The following is a 27,982-nucleotide window of genomic DNA, read 5'->3' as shown; positions in this document are numbered from 1 at the left end:
TGACGTCACGGACAGCGTGCGGTGTGGGCGGAGCCTCACTTTGAACCCAGTTGGCGGGAGTTGCGGCTGGGAAAGGCCGTGGCGCCTGGCCGGCTGTCCTCCTCTATCTGAGCTGTCCAGCGATGGAGTCCAACCCCCCGAGCGAAGAGAACGAGGGAGGCGCGGCGACAGGAGAATGTGTGAATAAGATCCCGGTGCCAAGACCACCCTCCATTGAGGATTTCACCATAATGAAGCCCATTAGCCGCGGCGCCTTCGGGAAAGTGTACTTGGGACAGAAAGGCGGCAAGTTGTATGCAGTGAAGGTAAGAAAGTCGAGGAGTAAAGAAAGGGAAGGCGTGCAGCCGAGCTGCCCTCCATTGTACCTTCTGACTTGGGCAGGTTCCGGGGCTGCTGCAGTAATTAGTCTGGACCGGCTTGCTGAAGCCTGCAGAACCTTGCGAACTGACTTCTGTTTGGATCCCGTCAGGCGTGTGGCCTCTGCCCTACCCTGCCCCGCCCTTCTCTCCACATCCTAGTAGACACTGCCCAGTGAAAATAGCAAAACTTGACCCCCTTCGCCTTAGCCAGTGTCAACAAATGAGAACACTGAGGACAGAGGAAAAGGGACTTGATTGAGGTGATCAGTGGGCCTTTAAAGCTACAGCCATGATTCATGCCTAATCCGAATTTGACTCATGTTTCTAAATCCAAAAAGTTTTAAGTAGCTGGTGATGTCTTCTTAGTTTGTTTGCTTTAACATACAGATACGCTGAAATTTTTCTGTCCCAGTTTAATTAATTTGTAGCCACTAATTTAGAGTTTGATCCTAACCAGGAAGAAGCTACATGACTTTCAAATCTGTTATGAAATTGTTAAAATTAGTATTACCTATTCATTTTATGTATCTTCTGGATCCTTTTTACTAATATAGCCTTTACCAGGATGAAGGTTGGAATTTTCATTGTTTGTGATAGTTGTTTTCATTCTATATTTTTTGATATAGATTATTTGACCTGTTTATACAACCAAAAAGTCTCATTAAACAAATCTCATATTTTTTCTGTTCACACTTTCCACTCTGAGTCTAGGATATATTTTCATTTAAAGAGCAAGATGAAAATGTGGTAAGTCAATCCTTTTATCCTTAAACCAGTATATATCATTCTTAAAAACCCTTAACATGTATTTGAAGTTATTCTGTCCACTCTTGGTTCTCATCCACTCCCAAGGATTCAGTTTATTCACACTTCAGCACTGAGTGAAGGAGGTAAAGGAAAGGAAAATCCAACGGACTGGATGAAATTTGAATTTCCTGTTAGAAAATGCCAAGTGAATATTTATCACTCATCTCCAAATTATACTTTCCAAATATTAAACAATCTCCTCCACCTACTGTCTAAACTCTGAACCTCCTGTATTCCCTTTCCATTTAATAACTCTACCATTGCCCCTGTCCTTTGGACTAGAAACCTGAGTCAATTTAACTTTCTTCCACTTCATTTGTGTATCATAACTCCTAATTAGTACTCACAATTCTGCCTTTCATTCTTTTTACTAACTCCTCCTTCCATTCCCAAGTCTAGCAACACCAATTGGACTATCCCCCTAACCTATGTATTTTCTTGCCTTGGAGCTTATGTTTATGTTTGTTCTCCTTTGAGTGCTTTTCTTCCACCCTTCTGACTCTTCACCTATCTTATTCTTGTATGAAGGTTCATTTTTGCTGTCCTTCAAACCTTTGATCTTTCAGACTCATCATGTTGAAATTTATTGTTACTTGCCTTATATGTTCCCAAGATTTTTGCTTTTCCTTCTACCATACATAGTAATCAATCATTATCAATTGTTCAAATGGAAGCAGCAATTAATTTGTTAAATAAATATTTGGGGATATGGGATACAGTAATGAACAAAGCAAACATGTCCTCACAGAGTTCCCAACCCAGTGGAATGATAGGTGAAATCACGTTATAAGGTTCCTTTGTCAATTTCCTTTAGTTTTCTTAAGGAAAGGCAGTAAGGCTAGAATTTATCATGTATTAATGGATGTATTAAATACTAGGTAAATGCATTTTTCTTGTAATAGTAATGATAATTGATCCCAGTGTGTCTTACTGTTCAGTTCATAGCTCTAACATTAATGTAGATCACACTTTTGTTTCTGTGACAATTACCCTGAAACTCAAAAATATAGTTAGTTGTTTTCTGTAAGACAGCATCTGAGACTTTCATTAATTCTAATCATTCTTGCTCAAGTGAGACAAACAAACTTCCAACATTTTGATTCAGTTCCTATCTGCTAGAGAATCAGAAGTTTAAAATAAATAAACAAATAAAGACACACACACACATACACGGATGTGTATATGTATAGTGCTATTACACTGTATCCAAGTTCCTGGTTATCTGGGGAATAATTAGGAACATTACTATCTTTTGACTTTTTTATAATAACAGAACAGAATCTCTTCTGTAAACATGCAAATCAGTCAGGGAACATTTATTTAATTCTTTTTCCTTCTCAAAATGGATGTGATAATTTTGCCATTTAATACCAAGATGAGCAGTTCTATGTTGAAAATAATGGTTTGATGCTGTTTGTTTGACCATCTTACTAGTTTTCTGGTACCATTTCCTGGTGGCAGTGTGAGGTGTGAATAATATCTGTTTTTTCTCTCATTTTTATGATGGCAATGTTGGAACCTGAGGACACTTTGTAATAAAAAATAAAATGTTTTTATTGTCATGTGTTCTATTATAGGTTGTCAAAAAAGCAGATATGATCAATAAAAATATGACTCATCAGGTACAAGCTGAGAGAGATGCACTGGCACTAAGCAAAAGTCCTTTCATTGTCCACTTGTATTATTCACTGCAGTCAGCAAACAATGTCTACTTGGTGAGTAAATAGCTTTACATTTTTTCTTCATGGACTCAGCCATCCATATATGAATTCTGGCACTCAAGAGCTTTATGATTTTGGCCAGGTTGCCAGTTGTATTAGAGTTCTCCAGAGAAAAACACCTAATAGGGTGTGTGTGTGTGTGTGTGTGTGTGTGTGTGTACATACATAACAGACACAAAGATTTACTTTAAGCAGTTGGCTCAGAAGACCATGGGGACTGGTGAGTCCAAAATCTGCAAGGTAGGTTGTTAACCTGAAGACCCAAGGAAGGATTGAAGTTGTAGCTCTGGAGGCAGAATCCCCTTTCCTCTGGGGATATCAATCTTTTTTTCTCTTAAAGGCCTTCAGCTGATAAGGGCTAATCACATCATGGAGGTAATCTCCTTTATCAGAGTCTACTGATTTAGATGTTAATCCTATCCAAAGAATACTTTAGTTCGGTTTTCAAAATTATGTCTAATTTAAGAACCCTTTTGGTACCTGAGAATTTAATCCATCTCTAGTCTTTTAGCAAATCTTCAAGTATTTTAGACTGCTGTCAAATGTGGTATAAAGATTTACTAGGATGGGCAGAAAGTTTGGAAAGTTTTTTTAAATGTCTTCTGGAGATGTGGGGAGTATCTTTTTTTTTTTTTTTTTTTTGCATAAGGACTAATTCAGGAAAAATAACATTTTTTGACAAACCACAACTTTAGTCAATGGTAAAATGTTATATTGTAAATACTATAATTCTGCTTTTTCCACTTAATGGTAACCTCATCATTTTCAATGATAATAGAATTTCATTAATAAAATTATGAATTTCATAATTCCTTTAATAAATGTACTATTGATGAATTTGTTTTAGGATTTTCTAACTATTTTATTGTTCAAAACTGGAATGAATTGTAAATTACAGTACTTGGTTATAAAGAACTCCTTTATGTGGGAGATGAGACCTGGTGATTCAAAGGGAAAGGAGTTTGAGTGAGGACACAAATTTGTCCTCACTCAAAGCCAGGTTAAAGAGAGCCCCTTCAGGAAATAAGATTTGAAGAGATCTTTTTAGAGTGGAGATGGAGATCTTTTTAGAATGATTCATTGTCAGAGTCAAAAAGAAAAAATATATACTATGTGTACTAAGAATAGTTTTTGTATTTTCAAAAGTTTGGAAAGAAAATAGTATTTTGCAATATATAAAAATTATATGAAGGGCTGAGGCTGTAGCTTAGTGGTAAAGCACTTGCCTAGTACACGTGAGGCACTGGGTTCAATACTCAGTAACACATAAAAATAAATAAATAAAATAAAGGTATTGTGTCCATCTTAAAAATAAATAATATGAACTTGCCAGGCACAATGACATGCTTATAATCCCAGGAAGATCGCAAGTTGAAAGCAAGTCTCTGCAAAAGCCAAGCACTGAACAACTCAGTGAGACCCTGTCTCTAAATAAAATACAAAATAGGGCTGGGGATGTGGCTCAGTAGTCGAATGCCCCTGAGTTTAATCCCTGGTACCCCCCAAAAAATTATATGAAATTTGAAATTCAGAGAGTAAATAAAGTTTTATTAAAACCTAGCCACATTCTTTTGTTTACATGTCATCTATGCCTTCTCTTGCACTACAACAGCAGACTGAAATAGTTGCAATAAAGTCCTGTAAAATCTAAAATATTTACTATTTAGAACTTTACAGACTATCAAGGGAACGTTCATTTATGCCGTATCCAAAGAAGGTAAGGGGTTATTTAATCCTTTAGTTCTTCCTGAGGTCCTCTAATGCCTTTACAAATACTGTTTCATATGCAGTATGTATGACCCCCTTCCCCAAAGCCATGACTACAGCTATAACATCAATTCTAATTTAGCTCTATGGGAAACCAGGAATTTCCTGAAACCAAGTCCAACAGTGAGTGAAAGAGCAGGTCCAAGAATTGCTCAACTTGATAGATTTTTTCCAAAGGTTATGTCCTAGAAATAGTAGAAGTAAACAACTATAATATTTTTCTTTCCTTTTTGGGGAGGTGGGGTGGGCAGGGAGTGATTGCTAATGATGGAACCCAGGGCTTGTACATTCTAGATAATACTCCACCACTAGCTACATCCCCACCACTATTTTTACTTATATTTGAAATTTAATCCTATTTATGTGTAAACCCTATCTTGTCTACCTAACTTCACCATGGGTTTAGATCCTTGATACTCCAAATATAGTCCACAGACAAGCAGCATCAGCATCATCTGGAATCTTATTAGAAATGCAGAGGTCTGGGAATGTAGCTTAGTGGTAAAACACTTTCCTATAGCATTCATTTTTGAGACCCTGCATTCTATCCCCAGTACTACCAAAAAAAAAAAAAAAAAAAGGGAAGAGAATACAAACCTCTCTCCAAATCTGCATTATATATCTCATCTGGTAGAAGTAACTGAGAAGGATTCAGCATACTTTGTAATATTTTTGTCAAAAATACATAACCTGGCTGGGCATGGTGGTATATGCCTGTTATCCCAGTGGCTCCAGAGGTTGAGGTAGTTGGATCTTAAGTTCAAAGCCATCCTCAGCAATTTAGTGAGGACCTAAGCAACTTAGCAAGACCCTGCTGAAAAGAATAAAAGGGCTGGGAATGTGTCTAATTGGTAATGCACCCTTGGGTAGAATTCCTGGTTAAAAAAAAAAATGTATAACTTGAATCAAATCATGAAGAAATAATCAGATAACCCCAAATTCAAGGAGATCTGAATACAAATATTCTTTTAAAATGTTTTTATCCAACAAAAAGAAGGCTGAAAAACTGCCAGATTGAATATAACAACTAAAGCCATGCATGGGCCTGGCTTGAGAATGGAAGTGAGGAAAGATGCAAATAAAAGACAATATTGTAATGGTCAGAGAAGTTTCAGTGTGGATTATATGTTAGATAATAGGATTATATTGGTATGAAATTCATTGAATGTATTATACTCTAAACTGGGCATGGTGGCACATGCCTGTAATCCCAGTGGCTCAGGAGGCTGAGGCAGGAGGACCATGAGTTCAAAGCCAGCCTCAGGAAAAAGCAAGGCGTTAAGCAGCTCAGTGAGACCCTATCTCTAAATAAAATACAAAAAAAGGCTGGGGATGTGGCTCAGTGGTTGAGTGCCCCTGAGTTCAGTCCCCAGTACCAAAAATTAAAAAAAAAAAAAAGCATTGTACTCTAGGTACATAATAATATCTTACTAGGAGATACATGATAAGAAATTTAGTGGTAACAGGTCATGAGCTTTTCAGCTTTATTCTTGAATTTTTCAGGAAAAAAATTTTAAATTACACATTGGCTGGAAGTAGTAGTACATATGTTTAGTTCCAGCTACTTGGCAGGTTGAGGCAAAAAGATCTCTCTCTTTTTGGTACTGAGGATTGAACCCAGGGGCACTGAGCTACATACCCTGTTCTTTTTTTATAGATTTTATTTTGATACACAGCCTTGCTAAATTGCTTAAGGCCTTGCTAAATTGCTGAGGCTGGCCTCAAACTTGTGATCTTCCTGCCTCAGCCTCCTGAGTTGTTAGATTACAGGCATGTGCCACCACACCCACCTCAGAAGGATCTCTTGAACCTGGAGTTGGAAGACAAACCTGGACAACATAGCAGGATCCTGTCACTGGGGATATATATATATATATATATATATATATATACACACACATACATATATATAGGCTAGGGTTTTGTGGCTCAGCAGTAGAGCACTAGCCTAGCAAGTGTGAGGCCCTGGGTTTGATCTTCAGCACCACATAAAAATAAACAAGTGAAATGGAGATATTGTGTCCAACTACAACTAAAAAATGAATAATTTTTTTTAATATATATATAATACATATTTGGTAATGTTTCCATTTATTTTTTTAAATTAAATGGTTTAAATTTTTAAATTTACTTGCATGTATAATAAATAACGCTTATGTTGATTATATTAACTGGTTTTAATCTATAAAATATTAATATATAATATACTGAAAATTTATTTTATATACATTATGAAGAATATTAGAATATCTTCCATATATAACTAGATAAATAATATATGAAAATATTCTAATAGTCTTCGAATTTTTCTGTAAGTCTGGATTTTGCTCAAATTACCCAGTTTAGATTTTAATTAAAAATTATATAGTAACATGTGCAAGCCTGGTGTTAATATATAATGAATGATAATAGGAAAATGTGTTTTAAGTGCTGGCGATATAGCTTAATAGTAGAGCATTTGCCTTTTTATGGAATGCCCTGAGTTCAATCCCTAGCACTGCAAAAAATTTAAAAGGAAAACAAAAAAAGAAAATGTGTTGTTAATAGAATCGTCTTAAAATATATGACTATAATACCCAAATACTTTATTTTTTAATTATTTTATTCCACAACATTAAATTTCTTTTTCATAGATAATGGAGTATCTTATTGGTGGAGATGTCAAGTCTCTCCTACATATATATGGTTATTTTGATGAAGAGATGGCTGTGAAATATATTTCTGAAGTAGCATTGGCACTAGACTACCTTCATAGACATGGAATCATCCACAGGTAAAGATCACCTTTTCTCTAAACTATTATTAAAAATACAGGTAATCAGATTATGTACCAGAGGTTACAATCTCGAGACTGAGGCAGAAGGATTACAAGTTTGAGGCCTGCCTGGGCAACATATTGAAATGTATCTCAAAAGAAAAAAAAAGTTTGACTCTCAAATATTTGTAGTAACCACCTGCCCATACTTCCAGGTTATCTAAAGTTTAGTAGCAACTCATATGAGTTTACAAATTCCATTAACTCTTGTTTTACCTTCCTATGTTTTTATAGTTTTCAACATGACCATAGATAGCATTTTAATATGAGGAATATTGAATCCTTTTCTGTTCCTACCATAACATGCTATATTGTGAACCTTGCTGATTTACACTGTTTTCCTCTGTACAAAGAATGATTATGTGACTCTGCTCTGTTAAAGCATAATTTTACCTCATTTAAAGAGAGAGATGTATTTTGAATGACTTGAGGTTGATTTTATTTAATGAGATTATTTGTATTAATGGATAATGACAAAGATAATCTAGTTACAATCACTTAACATTTTTGTAGATTCAAATAATACGAAAAAGATGTTTTTGCTTTTCAGAGTTGTTTTCCGTACTTTTCAAAACTACCAATGAGTGCCTTTATTGTAAAGGAAATACATTTGCCTCTTCTATAATACTCTCTCTTTCTCTCTCTCTCTTTTTTCACCCTGGACATTCTAACATCAAAACTCCATTTTTTAAAGTTATCCACTGTGCCTTTTGTATGTGCAGGGATTTGAAACCAGATAATATGCTTATTTCTAATGAGGGTCATATTAAACTGACAGATTTTGGCCTCTCCAAAGTGACTCTGAATAGAGGTAAGAAAAATAACAGGTAAATGTGTCTATTTAAAAGTCCAATAAATTTTAGAGACATTAACTTACACTATTTTCTTTGTTCATTTACATCAAATTAAATTGATGGTTATTTATTCTAAAATAGGCTAGAAAAATGTAATAGTGTCTTTTTTTTTCCATAGCAAATGAAAACCTTGGTGGGCAGCTCAGTGGTAGAGTACATGCTAGCATGTGTGAAACCCTGGGTTCAATTCCAAACACACACACAAAAAAAAAGATGAAAAATGGGCATGATTCTTCTTTTTCTTCTTTTTTTTTTTTTTTTTTTTTTTTTTTTAGTTATAGATGGACACAATACCTTTAGTTTATTTTTTTATTTTTATGTGATGCTGAGGGTCAAACCCAAGGCCTCACACATGCTAGGCAAGTGTTCTACCACTGAACTACAACCCCAGCCGATGTGATTATAGGTCCTTGAAAAGCCTTTGATGTTCAAAAGGAACTCAGAATTTCTGGTCTTCTGAATTTTCTCCCTACTGAAACTGGTCCTTACACTTAAGCATCAATAAAATGACTAAACTATTAAAATATGATGAAGTATTAATAATAGCTAAAAACTAATTCAAATATTTATGGCCATCACTAAGTGATAAACACAGGAACAAAGAAAATGAACACATAATTCACACATATGTATATATGAGAAAATATGTTCATTTCACTAGTAGTGATTTAATAAATGTTAATGTAAAAAATTAACCATCAGAGATGGAGTTGTGGCTCAGCAGTAGAGTATTTGCCTAGCACATTTGTTAACAGGAGCACGTGCAAGGACCTGGGTTCTATCCATGGCACCACATAAAAATAAATAAAATAAAGGTATTGTGTCCAACTACAACTAAAAAAATGAATATTAAAAAAAAAGTTTAACCATCTGCTTTGGGGTTGTAGCTCATTGGTGGAGCTCTTTCCTAGCACATGTGAGGCACTGGGTTCGATCCTCAGCACCACGTAAAAATAAAATAAATAAAAATAAAGGTATTGTGTCATTTACAACTAAAAATGTTTTTAAAAAATGAAACATCTTACACTAATAAGTATATATCAAAAAGGAATACTGATGATCTAGTTAATGAGACTACAAAAACTGTTTTTTGATGGGCATTATAAATTAGCATAGTACTTTCTAAAGAAATGCTGTAAATATTTTTTTAAAATGGTTTTAATTCTTTTTGATCTTATGTTTTAGAATTTATAAGGAAATTATTCAAGAGAACAAAATATATGCAAATAAAATTATTTGTAGCAGCATTGTTTCCAATGGGTAGAAATAAGAAGTCACTTAACTTCATCACAGAAACAGATAGATGATAGATTGTCATCTTGAAAACATATTGTATTCACTATTAAGAAGCATAGAAGTAGACTGAGGATATATAGCTCAATGGTAGAGCATTTTCCTATGGGTTCTGGGTTCAATCCCCAACAACACACATGCACTGCAGAAGGTTAGAAAGATGGAAAGGCATTTTTTAAAAATAAATTAACAGAAACCTAAAATTGAGCTTATGAATTATAAACCCTGGAATTATAACTACTTGAGAATATATGTAATGCTACAATTCTTTTTATAATTTTCAAACAATTGTGAATACCTTACAGTTTTTTGTAGTAGGATGATATTATCAGAAATTTGAATTATTTTTACATCATATGACTCTGATTTTTTTTAATAAAATATCCTTTAAGATTAGTTACTATTACCTATTGGATTTCCCCCCCCCCTCTTTGGTTCTGGGATTAAACTCAGGGTCACTTGACCACTGAGCCACATCCCACATCCTCAGCCCTATTTTGTATTTTATTTAGAGACAGGGACTCACTGAGTTGCGTAGCACCTCACCTTGCTGAGGCTGGGTTTGAACTTAAGATCATCCTGTCTCAGCCCTCTGAGCTGCTGGGATTACAGACATGCCACCATGCCTGATACCTATTGGCTTTTATTACTTCATCAGTGTGAGGTATAAATTAAATTTAAGTTCAAAATTTAAGTCTACTTTTTTTAAGTCCTATGCCATATACAGAACGTTAGACTTCTCATACCATTTTTGATATCTAAGAAAAAATATGGTGTTATGTGTCAATGTTTAATTATTTTAAAATAGTGTGTACTGAAACACGTTAGCAATAGAGGTGAATTTCTATCTTGACCTAAGCTTAGATATATTTGTTAACATGAGGGGCCCATATTTGTATTAATTCCTTACTACCTCCTTTTCCAATATTTTATTTACCTAAAGATCATTTTCTTGCTAGTTGGGTAACACTCATTTTCAGTCACTGAGTATTCCCTAAAAAGCTAATAGGATTCTGAGTTATTTTCATTCTGAGTAAGACAGTATTCTATCAACTTTTTAATGATTTCAGTTAATTAACTAGTATTTCTTCTATGGCACTGTAGATGATTCCCTGTACATACATATATAGGGAAAACATATATATATGTTGCATAAGCCAGTTTTGTAGATAAAATTAATAATGTGGGAGCAAATTTGAGAACACATTATTAACATCTTAGTCGATGACAATGGGAGATTTTAAAGAAATTTCATATACTTTCTTTTGCATACATAGATATCAATATGATGGATATCCTTACAACACCTTCAATGGCTAAACCTAAAGAAGATTATTCAAGAACCCCAGGACAAGTATTATCTCTCATCAGTTCTTTGAGATTTGTAAGTACTTGATAAGAAAAAACTCAATATATATATATATATATATATATACCCTTCTGTGATTAAAACTTAAAATTTAATGGGGATGGAGATGTAGCTCCGTTGGTAGAGTGCTTGCCTTGCATGCACAAGGCCCTGGGTTCAATCCCCAGCACCAGGAAAAAAAAAAAAAAGCCTTAAAATTTAAAATCCTTTAAAAAGGAAAAAGATCAAAGCAAATTGAAATATCAAGCATGAGGTGGTTTTTACTTTGAAAGTTTGTCTACATAGATGGTACAAGTCTATACACTTCAGTGATGTTTTTGTGAAGATGACTCTTAATGTTTCTTTAATTTTCTCTTTTTAATAGTTCACACCAGTTGCAGAAAAAAATCAAGACTCTATAGATAACATTTCAACTCATCTGTCTGAAACAACACAATTTTCTCAAGGATTAATTTGTCCTATGTCTATAGATCAAAAGGAGGCTAATCCTTATTCTAGCAAACTACTAAAATCATGTGAGTATAAAAGAAAAGATATTTTACTCCATTCAGTGTCTCTTAAAAAACAAAAATATTTCCAATGTTTCAATTTCTAATATCAATTTAATAATTTAAAATGTAAATATTTGGATTGTCCTGTATTTCATAAATGTCTTTGCTGATAGGGATTGCAATGATTTTTAAGTTGACAATAAAATGTCTAGCTAATGAGATATCCTTCAGTGACCTATGGTAGTGGTCAATTTCACTAAACTGGGTCTGTGGAAATCTTTTATAAAGAAGATATAGGGGACTAGGGCTGTAGCTCAGTGGCGGAGCACTCGCCTAGCATGCATGAGGCACTGGGTTCGATCCTCAGCACCACATAAAAATAATCAAATAAAATAAGGGCATTCTGTTCATCTACAACTACCAAAAAATTTTTAAAAAAGAAGATATAGTACCTGCAGTGTTGATTATCTCTATAAGCCTAATTCCAAAAGATTTTGAGGTAGTTTAAATTTAAAATTTTGAGGATTTTTTTTGCATGACTTAAAAGACAAATGTAAAACAGTAGAGGAGAATGGGACAGATGTTTATATAGCACTTGACTTCATCCCTTATTACTTATTGATAGTGGATAATTCTCTGAACTCATGTTATTTAGGTTATGAATTTGATGAAGTTATTAGTTATTTTCATAGGTTTTAGCTCATTTTTATTTTGCCCTTGACTAAACTGTACATATCTAGTATATTATACTAATGTCTCCTTTTTTACAAATGAGAAAACTAATATTTGAAAATATTTAGGCTGGGCACGATGGCACATACCCATAATCCCAGCAACTTGAGAAGCTAAGGCAGGAGAATTGCAAATTTGAGACCATCCACAGCAATTTAATAAGATCTTCTCTCACAATAAAAAATAAAAAGGACTCAGTTGTAGAAAACCCCTGGGTTCAATCTCCAGTACCAAAGAAAGAAAGTTTTAGTTATACAGTAGTAGTAAGTGGGAAACTGAATCTTGATTGCAAATACATTTCTGTCCACTAAATTTGTCCTCCAAATGTAATGAGTGTTATTTCTTCTGTCAAAATCACATGGCTAAATTAAAAAAAAAAAGTATAACTTTGACAAACAGAAGACTGTTAAAATATGAAATATACAGATGTAATATCCTTATTCTGCATTTCTCTTAGTCGTTCAAATAATCTATCAAAACTAGATAGGCACTGTGCTGGTCATTGAGTGGGTATAACAATGAGTAAATGAGGTCCTGGCCTCTGATAATTTGTAGTTTTGTGGTGAGGACAGGTATAGAGGATTGTGGCTTAGTAGTAAAGTGCTTGCCTCCCACACATGAAGCCCTGGGTTTATTCCTCAGCACCACATTAAATAAATAAATAAACAAATAAATAATAAAGACATTGTGTCCATCTACAACTGAAAAAAAATACTAAAAAAAATTATGCTCCTTTATCCAGAATTATTAGTAACTCAAAATGGATTCCCTTCTAGGGGCTGGGGATGTGGCTCAAGCGGTAGCGCACTCGCCTGGCATGCGTGCGGCCCGGGTTCGATCCTCAGCACCACATACCAACAAAGATGTTGTGTCCGCCGAGAACTAAAAAATAAATATTAAAAAAAAAAAATTCTCTCTCTCTCTCTCTCTCCTCTCTAAAAAAAACTGAAAAAAAAAATGGATTCCCTTCTAATTGTAAGAATCCCTTATCTTGATTCTAACTTTACAAATGTTAAGGGGAGTTTGTTTTGTATTATCTTTGTGAGCAGTACTTTGTAACAATTTATGAATCTATAATGAGAATCAGGCCCCAACCACCTATAGGCATCCTTGTAGACTTGATAGTATTTACAAAGAAACAGTCCTGATATGCAGTGCCTAATATCAGTAAAGATTCAGGTTCAGTGAGGAATTAAGAAAGCTTTGACATAAGTTTCAATATTTACTTTTTCCTACAGGTCTTGAAACATTTGCCTCCAACCCAGGAGTTCCTGTGAAATGTCTAACTTCAAATCTGCTCCAGTCTAGGAAAAGACTGGCTACCTCTAGTGCCAGTAGTCAATCCCACACCTTTGTATCCAGTGTGGAATCAGAGTGTCACAGCAGTCCCAAATGGGAAAAGGATTGCCAGGTTAGGAGAACATTTATTTTACTCAAAACCAAATGTGTTTATCAAATGAATGAGAAAGACACCATAGCTTTTCATATAAACCCTATAAGGAAATGAAATTGTTTCATGAATGACACTCAAGATATTATCAAAAATTCTTCATTTGTTGCCAATTCTTTTGAAATATTTTATTTCTCATTTTGTTGGGAAACTGCTCTTACTTAAAATATACTGATTAAATAATTATAGTAGACTTATAGTAAATGCTTCTAGGAATCTAGATGGGCTTTTCTTTTTAATTCCCAACTATGATACACACACCAGCATATTGAGGTTTTTGTTTTGTGTATTTGCTTCTAATCTTTAGAACTCCAAATACCTCCTTCTATACTTTTTCCCACTAATTTCTCACTTTAAGGAATGGTAACTCTTTAGAAATAGCTTTTATACCACAAAGGTAATAGGGGTATGCCCTTAAAAGTATCTGTTCTGAGGAGACTGCTCACCAAACGAGTGGATTTTGTTAAATTAATTTACTTAATCTATGTATTGTTTTTGCCTTTTAAAAAAGTTATTAAGCCAGGCATGGTGGCATACGAGTGTAACCCCAGTGGCTCGGGATGCTGAGACAGGAGGATTGTGAGTTCAAATTTCAGCAATTTAGCAAGGCCTTGAGCAACTCAGTGAGACCTTGTCTCTAAATAAAATACAAAATAGGGCTGGGGATGTGGGTCCGTGGTCGAGGGTCCCTGAGTTCAATCCCCCGTTACCCCTTCCCACCAAAAGAAGGTTATTAAAGCTAGAAACAGTAATAAATTTGGAAACAGCATTGTCTCCGTGTCATTCTCTGATTGGAGATGTCCCCGTCTCTCTCTAGAGAGTGCTCTCTGCCTCAGCCTCACTTTGCTTTTACTTTATTAAGTTTTTAAAGCTATAGTACTAAAAGAGATAGGAACTAAAATGTAAAAGTATAATTATGTCTTCAAAGAATGCTGATAAAATAATGTTAGATTAGAATAAACCTTCCATTTGATAAAATAAATAATTTGGATTATATTTATTTGCTTTTTATTCTCAGTAATTTTTTTCTCCTCTCTTTATAGGCTGTGCTATAAATAATATATGCTATAGGAAAAACATATACAGCTTTCCTTTTTTTCCTCCCACTTCTGCATCCTTGAGGAACACAAAGGTTAGATTATAGTAGTGCTTCTCAAGTTGTGATCAGAGGAGTGATAATGGACCATAAGGAGCTCTCTGATAACCTTGTACTGATCCCTAAATACATCTTTTTCTGTGCTTGTGAGATCATGAATTGTAATTCAGGAATTTCCTTTTTGGTTGTTAACTAAATGATCCTCCTTATTAAGTAAGATAATAATAGTTATTAAAGTTTGATATTTGTACTTCAAAAATAGACAATATAAGAGTTTACTGAAGAATCATTCTAATGGTTGATTGGGGTTGTGGCTCAGTAGTAGAGCACTTGCCTAGCACATGTGAGGCACTGGGTTCAATCCTCAGCACCACATATAAATAAATAAATTAAATAAAGGTATTATGTCCATCTACAACTTAAATAAATAAATAATAAAAAGCATCACTCTAATGGAGTAATCTTATAAAAATCCTTGTCACCATGAATTATTTTGCAATATTACATACAAAGCTATTGCGTATACATGAACACTTGCAGATAGTTGGAATTCAGTTTTGAGAAAAGCATTTTGTTATCAATGTATCATCAGTTCCTCATATTGACAAAAGATTTTAATTCCTGCTATTTTTGGCATTATTATTCATTCGAAGTGATACATGTTTAATAACAATGTTTTTCCCATTTAATTTTTTATTGTTTAATTTTCAAGCTCTAGGCATTTTGTACTTTGAAACAGAATCATTCATATACCCCTACTACAAAACAGATATATACATAATGTCCAAATTTGCCTAAATATGTTACTCATAATAATATGTAGTATACTATCAACCTACGTAATAAAGGATAATTGACTTATATTTCAGATTATGTTTCACTCAAAATAATGTGCATAAACTTATGCCCTATTTGCTTATATTTCTTTTTAATTCTCTGTGATTATTGTCCTTTTGTTTTAGTGAAAATAGGTAGCATTATATTTTATGGGTTATATATCATACCTAGATGGCCAGAAGGTAGAGAGGCAGGAGGATCATGAGTTCAAAGCCACCCTCAGCAAAAGCGAGGTGCTAAGCAACGCAGTGAGACTCCATCTCTAAATAAAATATAAAATAGGGCTGGGGATGTGGCTCAGTGGTCGAGTGCCCCTGAGTTCAATCCCTGATAGCCTCCCATCCCCCCGAAAAAAGAATCTCAGCTTTATAAAACTAAAAAAGTATTTCTCTTCTTCTCAGGAAAGTGATGAAGCATCGGGCTCTACAATGATGAGTTGGAATACAGTTGACAAGTTATGTGCAAAATCTGCAAATGCTGTTGAGACCAAAAGTTTCCATATAAAGGATCTTGAGTTAGCCCTTTCTCCCATTCACAACCCCAGTGCCATTCCTGCCACTGGAAGCTCTTGTGTAAACCTTGCTAAAAAATGCTTCTCTGGGGAAGTTTCTTGGGAAGCAAGAGAACTGGATGTAATTAATGTAAATATGGCTACTGACACAATTCAGTCTAGTTTCCATGAGTCAAAGCAGTGGAATGTAAATTCTAGTGATGTATCTGAAGAGCACCTTGGAAAAAAAAGTTTAAAAAGAAAAATTGAGTTGGTTGACTCTAGTCCTTGTCAGGAAATTATACAAAATAAAAAAAACTGTGGGGAGTATAACCATAGTATGATGAATTGTAACACAAATCAAAATTCAGGCTTAACAGCTGAAGTTCAGAAGTTGAAATTATCAGTGCACAGAAGTCAGCAAAATGACTGTGCTAATAAGGAAAACATTGTCGATTATTTTACTGATGAACAACAAACATCAGAAAAATTACCTATACCAACGATAGCAAAAAACCTTATGTGTGAACTAGAGGAAGATTGTGAAAAGACTAATAAGGACTACTTAAATTCTAATTTTCTATGCTCTGATGATGATAGAGGTCCCAAAAGTATTAATATGGACTCAGATTTGTCTTTTCCTGGAAGTTCTATCATGGAAAGTTCATTAGAAAGACAATCCTTAGATCCAGATAAAAGTTTCAAGGAATCCTCTTTTGAAGAATCAAATATTGAAGATCTACTTATTGTATCACCAAACTGCCAAGAAAATACCTTGCCAAAACAAGATGAGAACCCTGTTATCCAAGATAATAACCAAAAAATATTAGCTCCTTCTTCAGATGTATTGAAGACCTTAACTCTTTATAAAAGAAATGCTGTAGTTTTTCGAAGTTTTAATAGTCATATTAATGCATCCAATAATTCAGAACCATCCAAGATGAGCATCACTTCTTTTGATGCAATGGATATTTCATGTGGTTATACTGGCTCAGATCCCATGGCTATCACCCCTACTCATAAAGGAACACCCTATATGCCATATCAGGTACATTACAGCTTTTTAATAATTTGTTCTTTGAATTTTAGAAAAGTAAATTATTAAGAAAGACATTCACCTCTCAGGTAGAGTATAAGGTATTAATTAACTGTATGGTTTCATTCTCCTTATCAAGAATCTATGAATTGTTGGAAGTTTTCTTGCAGAATGGTAAAACTGTAGTAATAATGTTTATTACCTAACAATAGTAACTTTCATTTGTATAGCACAGTATACTTTTCTAAGCAAATATAATCACACATTTTTACTTTATCAGCAATACTATACAATACAAAATTAAAGTCTACTTTCTTCCTTTATTAATAGAGCTTTATGGTTATATGTAGTAGTTGGGTTAATCCTGACAAATTAAAATCTACTCTTAACCTAGTGTCTTCCAAGGACACATTTAGATGATCTCGTTATAGAAAAAAAGTTAAAATGTATATAATTAAAATAACAATCTAGGTGCTGTGGCTCATGCTTGTAATCTCAGCAGCTCAGGAGGGTGAGTCAAGAGGATCACAAGTTCAAGACCAGCCTCAGCAACTTAGCCAGGCCCTAAGCAACTCAGTGAGACTCTGTCTCTCAATGAAATATAAAAAAGGGCTGGGGAAGTGTCTCAGTGGTTAAATGCTCCTGGGTTCAATCCCTGGTAACAATAAATAAGTAAATAAAAATAACAACAAATTATGTTTATTTTCTAAACCTTACCTTTTAAACCAAAAGCTTTATATTTTTTCTTCCTTTGGAAGGACATCATAATACAAAAAGCAGGAACTCTGAATTTAGGTTATAAAACTAGAACTTACTTAGGACTTAGAAGTGCCTCAACCTCAGAGCCTATTTTTCCAACTATATGCAGTACTGGTCCTCCAGGACTCAAAAGATTGTTAAACAATTTTCTTAAAACCTTTTAAATGCCAGTAAGTACAGGAGGTTGTTTATATTTAGTTTATCACATATTGTCCTAATAATTCAATCATTTGTCAGCAACAACTTTTCTCAGTAAATCTTCCTAAGCTTTGTGTTTATCCATACTGTCAATTTTTTTTTCTTGCCAGGCACTATGGCGCACACCTGTAATCCCAGCAGCTCAGGAGACTGAGGCAGGAGGATCAAGAGTTCAAAGCCAGCCTCAGCAACTTAGCAAGGCCCTAGCCAATTTAGCAAGACCCTATCTCAAAATTAAAAAGGGCTGAGAATATAGCTCAGTGATTAAGCGCCCCTAAGTTCAATCCCTGGTACAAAAAAAAAAAAAAAAAATTGTGCACCTTTTCATTGTTTCTTGTGTATCTAGATGTTATCAAAATAATTGATGTTATCTAAGCTACTGAATTTCATTACATGTAAGGACTTTTTCATAATTACAACTAGTTGTGAACCCATTGAGTGTATCTTATATACCTACCAGTCCATGATCTAGCTTTTTTTAATTTTAGTACTTTACTTTTGGTAAAAAGAATTAAGATTTATTTATTGTCTCTTAAAATCCTTTTGAATTAGCAGACCCCAAATCAGATCAAATCAGGAACTTCATACCGAACTCCAAAAAGTGTGAGAAGAGGGGCAGCCCCAATGGATGATGGGCGAATTCTAGGAACCCCAGACTACCTGGCACCTGAGCTGTTATTGAGCACAGCCCATGGTAAGACTTGTATGTCTTGGGTTTTGGATCATGATCTATTACTACATTTATCTTTTAAGGTAAAAATTGTTTTAAATTTGATACTTACCTTACTAACTTAAAGTAAAAGAAAATATACTTATGTATTTTTTTTTAACAGTACTGGGGATTGAACTTGAGCATTCTATGCAAGTGTTCCATCAATAAGCTTCATCCCCAGCCCTTTTTTATTTTGAGACAGGGTCTCAATAAATTGCGCACACTGGCCTCAAACTTACGATCCTCCTGCCTTAGCTTTCCAAGTAGTGAGAATTATAGGTTCATGCCATCACATTCAGCTTGAAATACTCTTTTCACCCATATATTATTGTAGGAAAAGAAAAAAGAAAAAGAAATGGTTGTTATTTTCTGAATGTAGAAGACCAAATACTAAAGGACATGCAACTATTTGTCCTTTGCCCTTTTTTTGAGGGGGGAGGGAGTACCAGGGATTGAACTCAGGAGCACTTGGCCACTAAGCCACATTCCCAGCCCTATTTTATATTTTATTTAGAGACAGAGTCTCACAGAGTTGCTTAGCACCTCACTTTTGCTGAGACTGTCTTTGAACTCATGATCCTTCTGTCTCAGCCTCCTGAGCCAATGGGATTACAGGTGTATACCACTGTGTCTGACTATCCTTTGCCTTCTTTGATTCAGTGTCATAATATAGAGAAGCTCCACCTCCCACCCCCTACATTATATTTGCTCTAAATGTTTCATGTCTGGTCTACAATGAGTATGACTATAATGTTGGGCATGAATTTCTGTTCAGTGTTTTGTTTATTTTGTGATACTGGAGATTGAACACAGGGCCTTGGGCATGCCAGTCAGGTGCTCTGTCCCCGAGCTACATCACCATCCTGGGAGTTTGGACTTTAATATACTTTTTTTTTTTTTTTTTGCAGAAGTGACAGTTCAGTCCATAAGATGAATTTCTTCTTTAACATCTTGATGTTAATTACTTTCCTTTTATTTGGGCTCCTTTGGTTATCACCTGTTTCATCCTCCCCACTCGATGTCTCACACCATTTCTATTTTTATTTCTTTGCTTGTTTTTATCCCCAGCCTGAAAGTAAGTTTCTACTTTTGTCTTGACCTCACTGTGAAAAGTCTCAAAGGTTGCCTCTTTTCTTTGCCTGATTATTTTTGTTCTGGTAATGTGCTTGTTAGCTTGGCTATTTAACTGAAACTTTTCTTAACTATTACCACCGTCCTTATTGTCAAACCAATAGTTTCTTCTCAGTCTCATTCCCCTTACCTCTATTACAATTGTCAAGTTTTTTCCCTTATGTCTGTCAAGTATAATTCCCTCAATATCCATGAGGGATTGGTTTCATGATTCCCCAAAGACTACTAAAATTTGTGAATGCTCAAGTCCCTTGTATAAAATAGCACAGTTAAAAATAAAAGGTGGTGGTGGTGGGGAAATGGCACAATATTTGCATATAAACTATGTATATCCTCCTGTATACTTTAAACCACCTCTACATTACTTATAATATCTAATACAGTCTAAAGGCTATTTAAATAGTTGTTGTACTTATGGAATAATTATAAGACAAAAAAGAAGTCTGTACAAGTTCAGTACAGATACAGTTTTTTTTCAAGTATTTTCTACCCACAGCACTGGATACAGGACTGAGTAGTTCTTCAAGATATTGCCCCATGCTTCTGTTCCCTTCCCACAGCCCTTAATCTCCTCACTCCAAAGGACTTTAATTGTTACCTCCATTTGGATGATCCCCAAATCTCTATCTCTAATCCTTTCCCTAGGCAGCAGACACACAGCCCAACTTGCCTAGTCAGCATTCTACTGATCTTTCAAGTGTTGCATGTAAAAACAGGACTTGTTATCCAGCTCACTCTCTGTTCCCTATTTGTTTCACCATCTCCATGGAGACAATCATCCCTACATTCAGGCATTAAATCCATTTAATTAGATCTCTGCAGAGCTTTTCATCTCTGCTACTGTTCTAAGAACCTCATCTTTGTCTTTCATTATTTTAATGGCCTTCTATCTGATCTTCTCATTTTCATTCTATTGTCTGTAATCATTGCAACCAGATTTTTCTTCCTAAACTATGGTTCATTCTGGTTTTTTGTTTTGTTTTGTTTTACTTTTTTTTGGAGGGAAAAACTATGATGGTTCCCTCTGATCTGCTAAACAAAATCCAAATTCCTGATCATAATGCTCAAGACTCTAAGTTCATCTCAAAGAATCTCTTTATATGCTTTATGCTTTCATTCCTTTTCTTAATGAAATACATTTAACGTCCAACTCTTCCTTATTTTGCACATGTATTTTGTTTTAGTTGACAGTCATTATCCAAATTTCTTCTCATCTCATCGTGAGTTCAAATGTTTTATCTTTATAAAGTATCCCTTGACCAACTACTAAGATTTATTTCTGTATCACCTTATTAGAAACTTGGGGACTGAGAATATAGTTCAGTGGTAGAGTACTCGCTTGGCATGTGTGAGGCCCTGGATTCAATCCCTCACACCATGGAAATAAAACTAAACCAAGCCAGGCACCATCATACATGCCTGTAATCCTAGCAACTTAGGATGCTGAGGCAGGAAGATTGCGAGTTCAAACCCAGCCTCTGCAACTTAGCAAGGCCCTAAGCAAGGTTCTCAGATGACTTCCATCATCTTGTCCCTCAAACAAGCTGAGTTTCTTGTAACTTTTGGGCACATTTGTGTTTCGGCTATTTTAACATTGCGTTAAAAATATCTATATTATCTCTTCTTGAGAAGGCCGATTTCATCTTATATCTGGTACACTACCTTAAATATAGTGAGGGAATTAACTCACAATTTTAACAGAGTGTACCTAACTATTGTTTTCTTACATGCAGGGTTTCTGACTTCAGGTAAGTAAGCTTCTCTATAAAGTAACGTGGCAGAGCACATTAAACCATAGTCAAAGTGTAACTAGATCACATTGCATAATAAAACAATGTTTACTTTAAGCTCAATACAATACTGAACTGTCTCTGTGTTCTGAGCAGAAAGACATCCAGAAAGATGGTTGTTTGTGAAAAGAAATGTAGGTAATGACATTTTTTTATAACTTAAAGGTATCAAAGAGTAAAGAGATAAGCTTTTTATGACAACAGAAGCAATAGTTTTGATGAACTTATTAAAATTGAATTTTCTACATTTTAAATTTCTGTACTATTAGAAAATAGAAAGATAACAATATCAATATATCCCTACAAATTATGAATGGGTTTTGAGTTAGAAAGCCAGTAATATAAAACAACCTTGTTCTTTTTCTCCAGCTAATAAAGTGTTGTAATTACTAAGATTTATCTCAATATGTGGTCTTATTAGACTTTGACTTAAGTATATGGGTATCTGTGACATATCTGTGGAGAAATCATGAATGCTTTTAACACAAGTACAATTTCAGCTGAGCTGGGTATGGGTTCTAATGTCTAACTCAAGGTAAATAAAAATACATTTTTTCCTGATTTCTTCCAGCTTTCCTGTTATTTGGTTATATTATCTAATCCATTGGAATAATTCTCCATGCTGCTTAAAAAGTGTACTAACTGAGGTGGTCTGTATGTTTTTATAATGATTTCTATAGAAATAGAAACCTACAGACCATTAGCATCTTATAATCCTCAAAGGGAACAGGGGATTATGGAGTTTGCAGGTAAAAAGGTACTCTAAATGCATGCAGTTTTTTCCACAATGCTTTCTTACTTCTTTTAAAATGGGATGGTGGTCGTTGCTTAAAACTACAATAATAAAGTTTGTGAAATTGTCTTTAAAGAAGTTGGGTGCAAGCCAGGCACAGTGGCATATGCCTATTATCCCCATGGCTCTAGAGGCTGAGGTAGGAGGGTCACAAGTTCAAGGCTAGCCTCAGAAACTTAGTGAGGCCTTCTGCAGCTCAGCAAGAAACTGTTTCAAAATTTAAAATGCTGGGATGTGGGTCAGAGGTTAAGAGCTCCTGGGTTCAGAGGAAAAGAGAGGAAGGAAGAGATGGAGGGGGGAAGAAGGAAGAGATGGAGGGGGAGGAAGGGGAAGGGCAAGAGAGAAAGAAAGGAAAGGAAGGAAGGGAAAAAAAGGGAAAAGAAAGAAGCCAGGTACAATGGTATATCTCTCTAATACCAGCTATTTGGGATGCTGAAGCGGGAGGGTCAAAAGTTCAAGACCAACCTCAACTTATTGAGACCTTGTCTCAAAAAGTGAAATAAATAAAAGATGCTAGGATGTAGCTTAGTGGCAAAGTGCCCCTGTGCTTTTAAGTCCCCAGTACTAAAGAAAATAATAAATGTATAAAAGAATAATTTGTAGCAAACTTAGCTACAAATTCTTAATTTTAAAATTAACCATTTTTATCAAAAATTAATCTTTCTATAGAAAATACTATTCATAAACAGAAATGAAAGTATAAACCAATTTATATGGTCATGATTAACATAATCATTTAAAAAAATCTTTGTATAGCTGGGCATGGCACATGCCTATAATTCTGGGTACTAAGGAGACTGAAGCAGCAGGATTACTTAAGCCCAGGAGTTCAAGGCCAGCCTGGGCAATATAGTGAGTCCCTTCTCAAAAATAAAAAACAACAACTTTGTATACAAATATTGTTTTCAATAAAGATGTTATTCAGATATCAGTTTTACCTATTTATTATCTCCTAATTTCTTCTTCAAGCCAGAATTTAAATATTTTGTTAAACTAATTTGTCTTAGGTTCTTAAAAAGAATAAAGACACATTAAAACATTCTGTAATTAGGGCCTTCCCTCCTTATCAAGCCATCTTCCAAGTTGTGTAAATGTTTCTATCTCATCTCTTCCTTTTGTGACACAGTGGAATACAGATAATCATCTAAATGTAATTATTCCTGACTCAAATTTAAGAAATAGCATGTCTTAGAGAATATTCTTTAGGTTAAATGCATCCTTTTGTTGTGTTTTAGGAATTAGAACATATAAAATACCCAGGATATCAGAAATTATTAATAAATGAAAATAAATGGCATTACTGTTCCTTTAAATAGCTGTGCTAGTTGCCAGTCTAAATTACTTAGAAAATAAAGAGGAAAGTAATATGTTTTTGGATTTTTGAACTATATGAAGACAGTAGAAAGCCTTAGCCAATGAAAGCCTTGATTATACTCAAATATCTCTACACTGATATTTCAGTTGATCAGATATTTATGGAAAAATACTTGCAAATTCAGCTATTTCTTCCTAAATTCCAGGTCCTGCAGTAGACTGGTGGGCACTTGGAGTTTGCTTGTTTGAATTTCTAACTGGAATTCCCCCTTTTAATGATGAGACACCACAACAAGTATTCCAGAATATTCTGAAAAGAGGTGATTCATTTTCTCCTATTTTTCTCTTTGAAGGATTAAGATAGATTCATTTATCTGTTAAACAGCAATTAACAAGTTTATTTGTGTATTTATATTTATAGATATCCCTTGGCCAGAAGGTGATGAAAAGTTATCTGATAATGCTCAAAGTGCAGTAGAAATACTTTTAACTATTGATGATACAGAGAGAGCTGGAATGAAAGGTAAGGTTTTGTATTAATGAATTCTCTTATTGTTGGTTTGTTCCAGCTGGTGATTTTTAATGACAATATCAAGTTCTAGTACAATACTACAGATAATCTGACTGCTAAATGGTAAAAAGATGATTTCATTTATTTCTCTCCTCTAGGTATATGCATTAATATATTTGTCATACTCCATTGAAATTAAATACAGTCAAGATAAAATATTCATACACTGAATTTTGTTACTCCCACAGAGGTACCTGAAGCAGTCTTATATGTTGGTATCACACCCTGATAAAAGTCAACTATCAACAAATACAGGAAATCTGTTTCATGAAAACTTCCTGTTTTATCATTTCTTAACTGCTTAACTTCTAATAACATTTTTTCATTAGCAAATTTATCAGATTCCAGACAAACTTAGTACATTAAGAACCATTCAATGGGGGCTGGGGATGTGGCTCAAGCGGTAGCGAGCTTGCCTGGCATGCTTTCGGCCCGGGTTCGATCCTCAGCACCACATACAAGCAAAGATGTTGTGTCCGCTGAAAACTAAAAAATATTGAAATTCTCTCTCTCTCTCACTCTCTCTCTCTCTCTCTCTTAAAAAAGAACCATTCAATGGTTTTCTCACTGCAGAAGTATATTAAGTAATTTTAAAATTCTAGTAAATCTCATCAATAGCAGCCTTAAAGTAATTTTGTAGGTCTGGGAATGAGAGAGCTCATGCAGAAAGCCCTAGGTTCTACCTAAGTACCTAAAAATAAATCCTGTTTGTGATAAGGTATTACCATATCTTTATGGTAATATAGAGACATATAAATATTATGTCCCAAATATATTTTTAATGAATTAGGGTATATTTAGGAAATCAGGCTTTAGAAATAATGTCATTTGCATCAGCTTCTAAGTGTTCCCTCTCATAAGATCAACACTGTGAATTTCATCTACTCTGGAGGCTGAAGCAGGAGGATCGCAGTTTGATGACAACCTGGATAATTTAGCAAGACCCTGTCTCAGAATAAGAAAGGTTGAAGATATAGCTCAGTGTAGAACACCCCTGGGTTTGGTCCCAAGTGTTCAAAGAAGGAGGAAACACACATACACCCAAAAAAAACAAAAACAGTATGTTTGTTTATTGATTTAATTGAACCCATCAAGTGACTTCATAACTTCTAGCCTAGGGCTATACTAAGGATGAACTAGACTGAAGTCCCTTTCTTTATGGAACATTCTAGTAGAAAGACAGGTTGTAGGCAAACAGCCATAACATAACATGATGCATGGGTGAGTACTAGGAAGAAAAATAAAGCAAAGTGAGAGGATACAAAGTGATGGCAAGAGATGTTTTTAGATATGGTGATTGGAAATACCTCTATAAAGAGTGAGATTTGATCAGAAACCTGTAAGAAGTGAAAGAGTGGTCATTTGAAAACTCAGCTTCAGCTTTCTTAATAAGCCTAGGACTTCATTTAAGTTGCTTGAAATACATGAACACCCACAAATTTGAATTCTAGCAGTGTACATTGGGTTTGGACACATCGGATCCTCACAGTGTTACTTCAGAATAGATGTGGGTATCTTAACACAACATATTGGTCAGATTGCTATTATAAAGCATGGTATCATTCAGGAAGCAGCAGATAGGATCTTTTTTTTTTTTAAGGCTAACTCTTATTGATAACATTATATGCATTGCCTTATGGTTATGTGTTAATCAATCTCAAGCTGAGTGAAGACTTTATTACTACCTTGTTACACTAGTGGAGCACATTCAAGGCCAAAATAATTGCCAACTTCAAGGAGAAAGAAAATTAAGATGAATTTATCTAAAATTCAATATTCTTTCTTGTCACACCCATGGAAATTACAGTTTCAGTCTATTGTGATATTCTAATGGGCTATGATATGGTGCATTGGAATGATTTTCAAGTATTTTGCTAGAAGATAACATTTAATGAAGCAGAAAATTGATAGTAGTAACTCTTAATCTCTGGATATAGTGGGAAGCTTTGTGATCCTTTCATCATAACTACTTATTTTCATTTAAACTTAATTCACAAAGGAATTCTAATTTAGTTTAAGGGTTGAAGTAACTTTTTTAAAAAAAATATTTTTCAGTTATAGATGGACACAATATCTTTATTTTTTTTAATGTGGTGCTGAGGATTGAACCCAGTGCCTCATGCATGTACTGTACCTCTAAGCCACAACCCCATCCCTGAAGTAACTTTTTTTAAAACTGAAGAATATCCATCCTCTGCTTCACTCTGTAAACTGTTTGTGGAAGAAAAAACTTCTGTGGTGTCATTAGTAAGAACATTTTTCTTTTATCCCCACTTAGTTTTAACAACTTATATTATTTTCTGAAGAAGAGTTTCTCTGCTTTATCCAGATAATTGTGGGGCCTGTCCTGATGACTAGAATATTTAACAAAATCACTGGCCTTTACTTGGTAGATGCTCCCACATTTGTGACCACCAAAAATGTCTCTAAACATTGCCAAATGTCCTTTAAGGGTAAAATAACCCCATAACCACCATTCTGAAAAGTTATCCATGCTCAGTTATTTTGAACTTTAAGAGACAAATTCTTTGTATGTAAACTATTGTTGCTATTTTATTCCTTTTCCTATTAGTCTTTTAGTGTAGAGAAAAATCAACTGGTAGACATTGATCTCCCAACTCCTCACCCCTAATATAGACCCATAATTCTTTCCTGTCTATGTAGTCCTCTTCCAATATTTTACTTAAGTTGGGTTACTTTTTGTGTTGGTTTAAGGATTGAAAGGTTCAGGCTAGGAATGTAGCCTAGTGGTAGAGAGCTTGCTTAATATGTGCAAGGACCCCAGTTCAATCCACAACAATGACACACACACAAAAAAGAAGAGTTTAGAAAAGGGGAGGGGGGTTATTTCTACCAACTAAATATCACCATGTGGTCAAATAAATGAACATACTTTTATTTTAGTAGGCAGAAAGAAATAGGAAGGATGAATAAGGTATCAATGTATATGTTAAAATCACCATGAAGAAGGATGGAGCATAGGGAAGAAAGTAAGGGAGTGAAGGATGAGCTTCATGCTCAAGTTATCTGGGGCAATAGATAGTGCTAAAGATTTTAGTGATATAAATAAGTAGTTAGGCCTTGTAATGAGAACTGAAGCATTAATCATGTGATGTCAGCTTTATGGAAGTTGTATTTGGGAGCCAGAAGTAGGCCAAACTCTCTTCCCTCAAGTCAGGGATTATGTAAGAAGATGCAGGCAGCAAGAAAAATAAGCTTCATTTGCTCATTTGGCAAATCTAAACCAGGAACCTATTATATGCCAAGTAATAGACAAAATCAAAAGGTATTTGACCTTAACAGGGAGACAGACATTTGTAAAACTGGCATAGTAAATTCAGGCAAGATACATATTAGACATCCCCTTTTTAATTCCAAAAAGCAGTACTTACTTAGGCAATTGTGTCATAATATTGTTTTGTTTCATATTTTTCCTAAGAACTGAAACGTCATCCTCTCTTCAGTGATGTAGACTGGGAAAATCTGCAACATCAAACTATGCCTTTCATACCTCAACCAGATAATGAAACAGATACTTCCTATTTTGAAGCCAGGAATAACGCTCAGCATCTGACTGTATCTGGATTTAGTCTATAG

General features: G+C 34.6%; 1 protein-coding gene across 5 annotated transcripts; it reads left to right on the top strand.

The window, feature by feature from the left end:
- Positions 1-82: 82 nt before the first annotated feature.
- On the top strand, positions 83-27,982 carry Mastl (microtubule associated serine/threonine kinase like). Of its 5 annotated transcripts, none has more exons than XM_026408574.2 (13): positions 83-305; positions 2,744-2,881; positions 7,288-7,427; positions 8,192-8,280; positions 10,894-11,000; positions 11,350-11,500; positions 13,447-13,619; positions 15,993-17,129; positions 18,630-18,768; positions 21,651-21,665; positions 24,021-24,134; positions 24,236-24,337; positions 27,825-27,982. In XM_026408574.2, the coding sequence occupies exons 1-13, from the start codon at positions 123-125 to the stop codon at positions 27,980-27,982; spliced, it is 2,646 nt and encodes an 881-aa protein (XP_026264359.2). In that variant the 5' UTR covers positions 83-122. The 5 variants fall into 5 exon arrangements, with proteins under 5 accessions (XP_026264359.2, XP_026264358.2, XP_026264357.2 ...); XM_026408573.2 differs by having other exon boundaries at positions 18,627-18,768; XM_026408572.2 differs by lacking the exon at positions 21,651-21,665.

The sequence above is a fragment of the Urocitellus parryii genome, chromosome 9, assembly GCF_045843805.1.
Source record: "Urocitellus parryii isolate mUroPar1 chromosome 9, mUroPar1.hap1, whole genome shotgun sequence".
In the NCBI taxonomy this organism is placed as follows: domain Eukaryota; kingdom Metazoa; phylum Chordata; class Mammalia; order Rodentia; family Sciuridae; genus Urocitellus; species Urocitellus parryii.
This window is presented reverse-complemented; position numbering and strand designations above follow the sequence as displayed.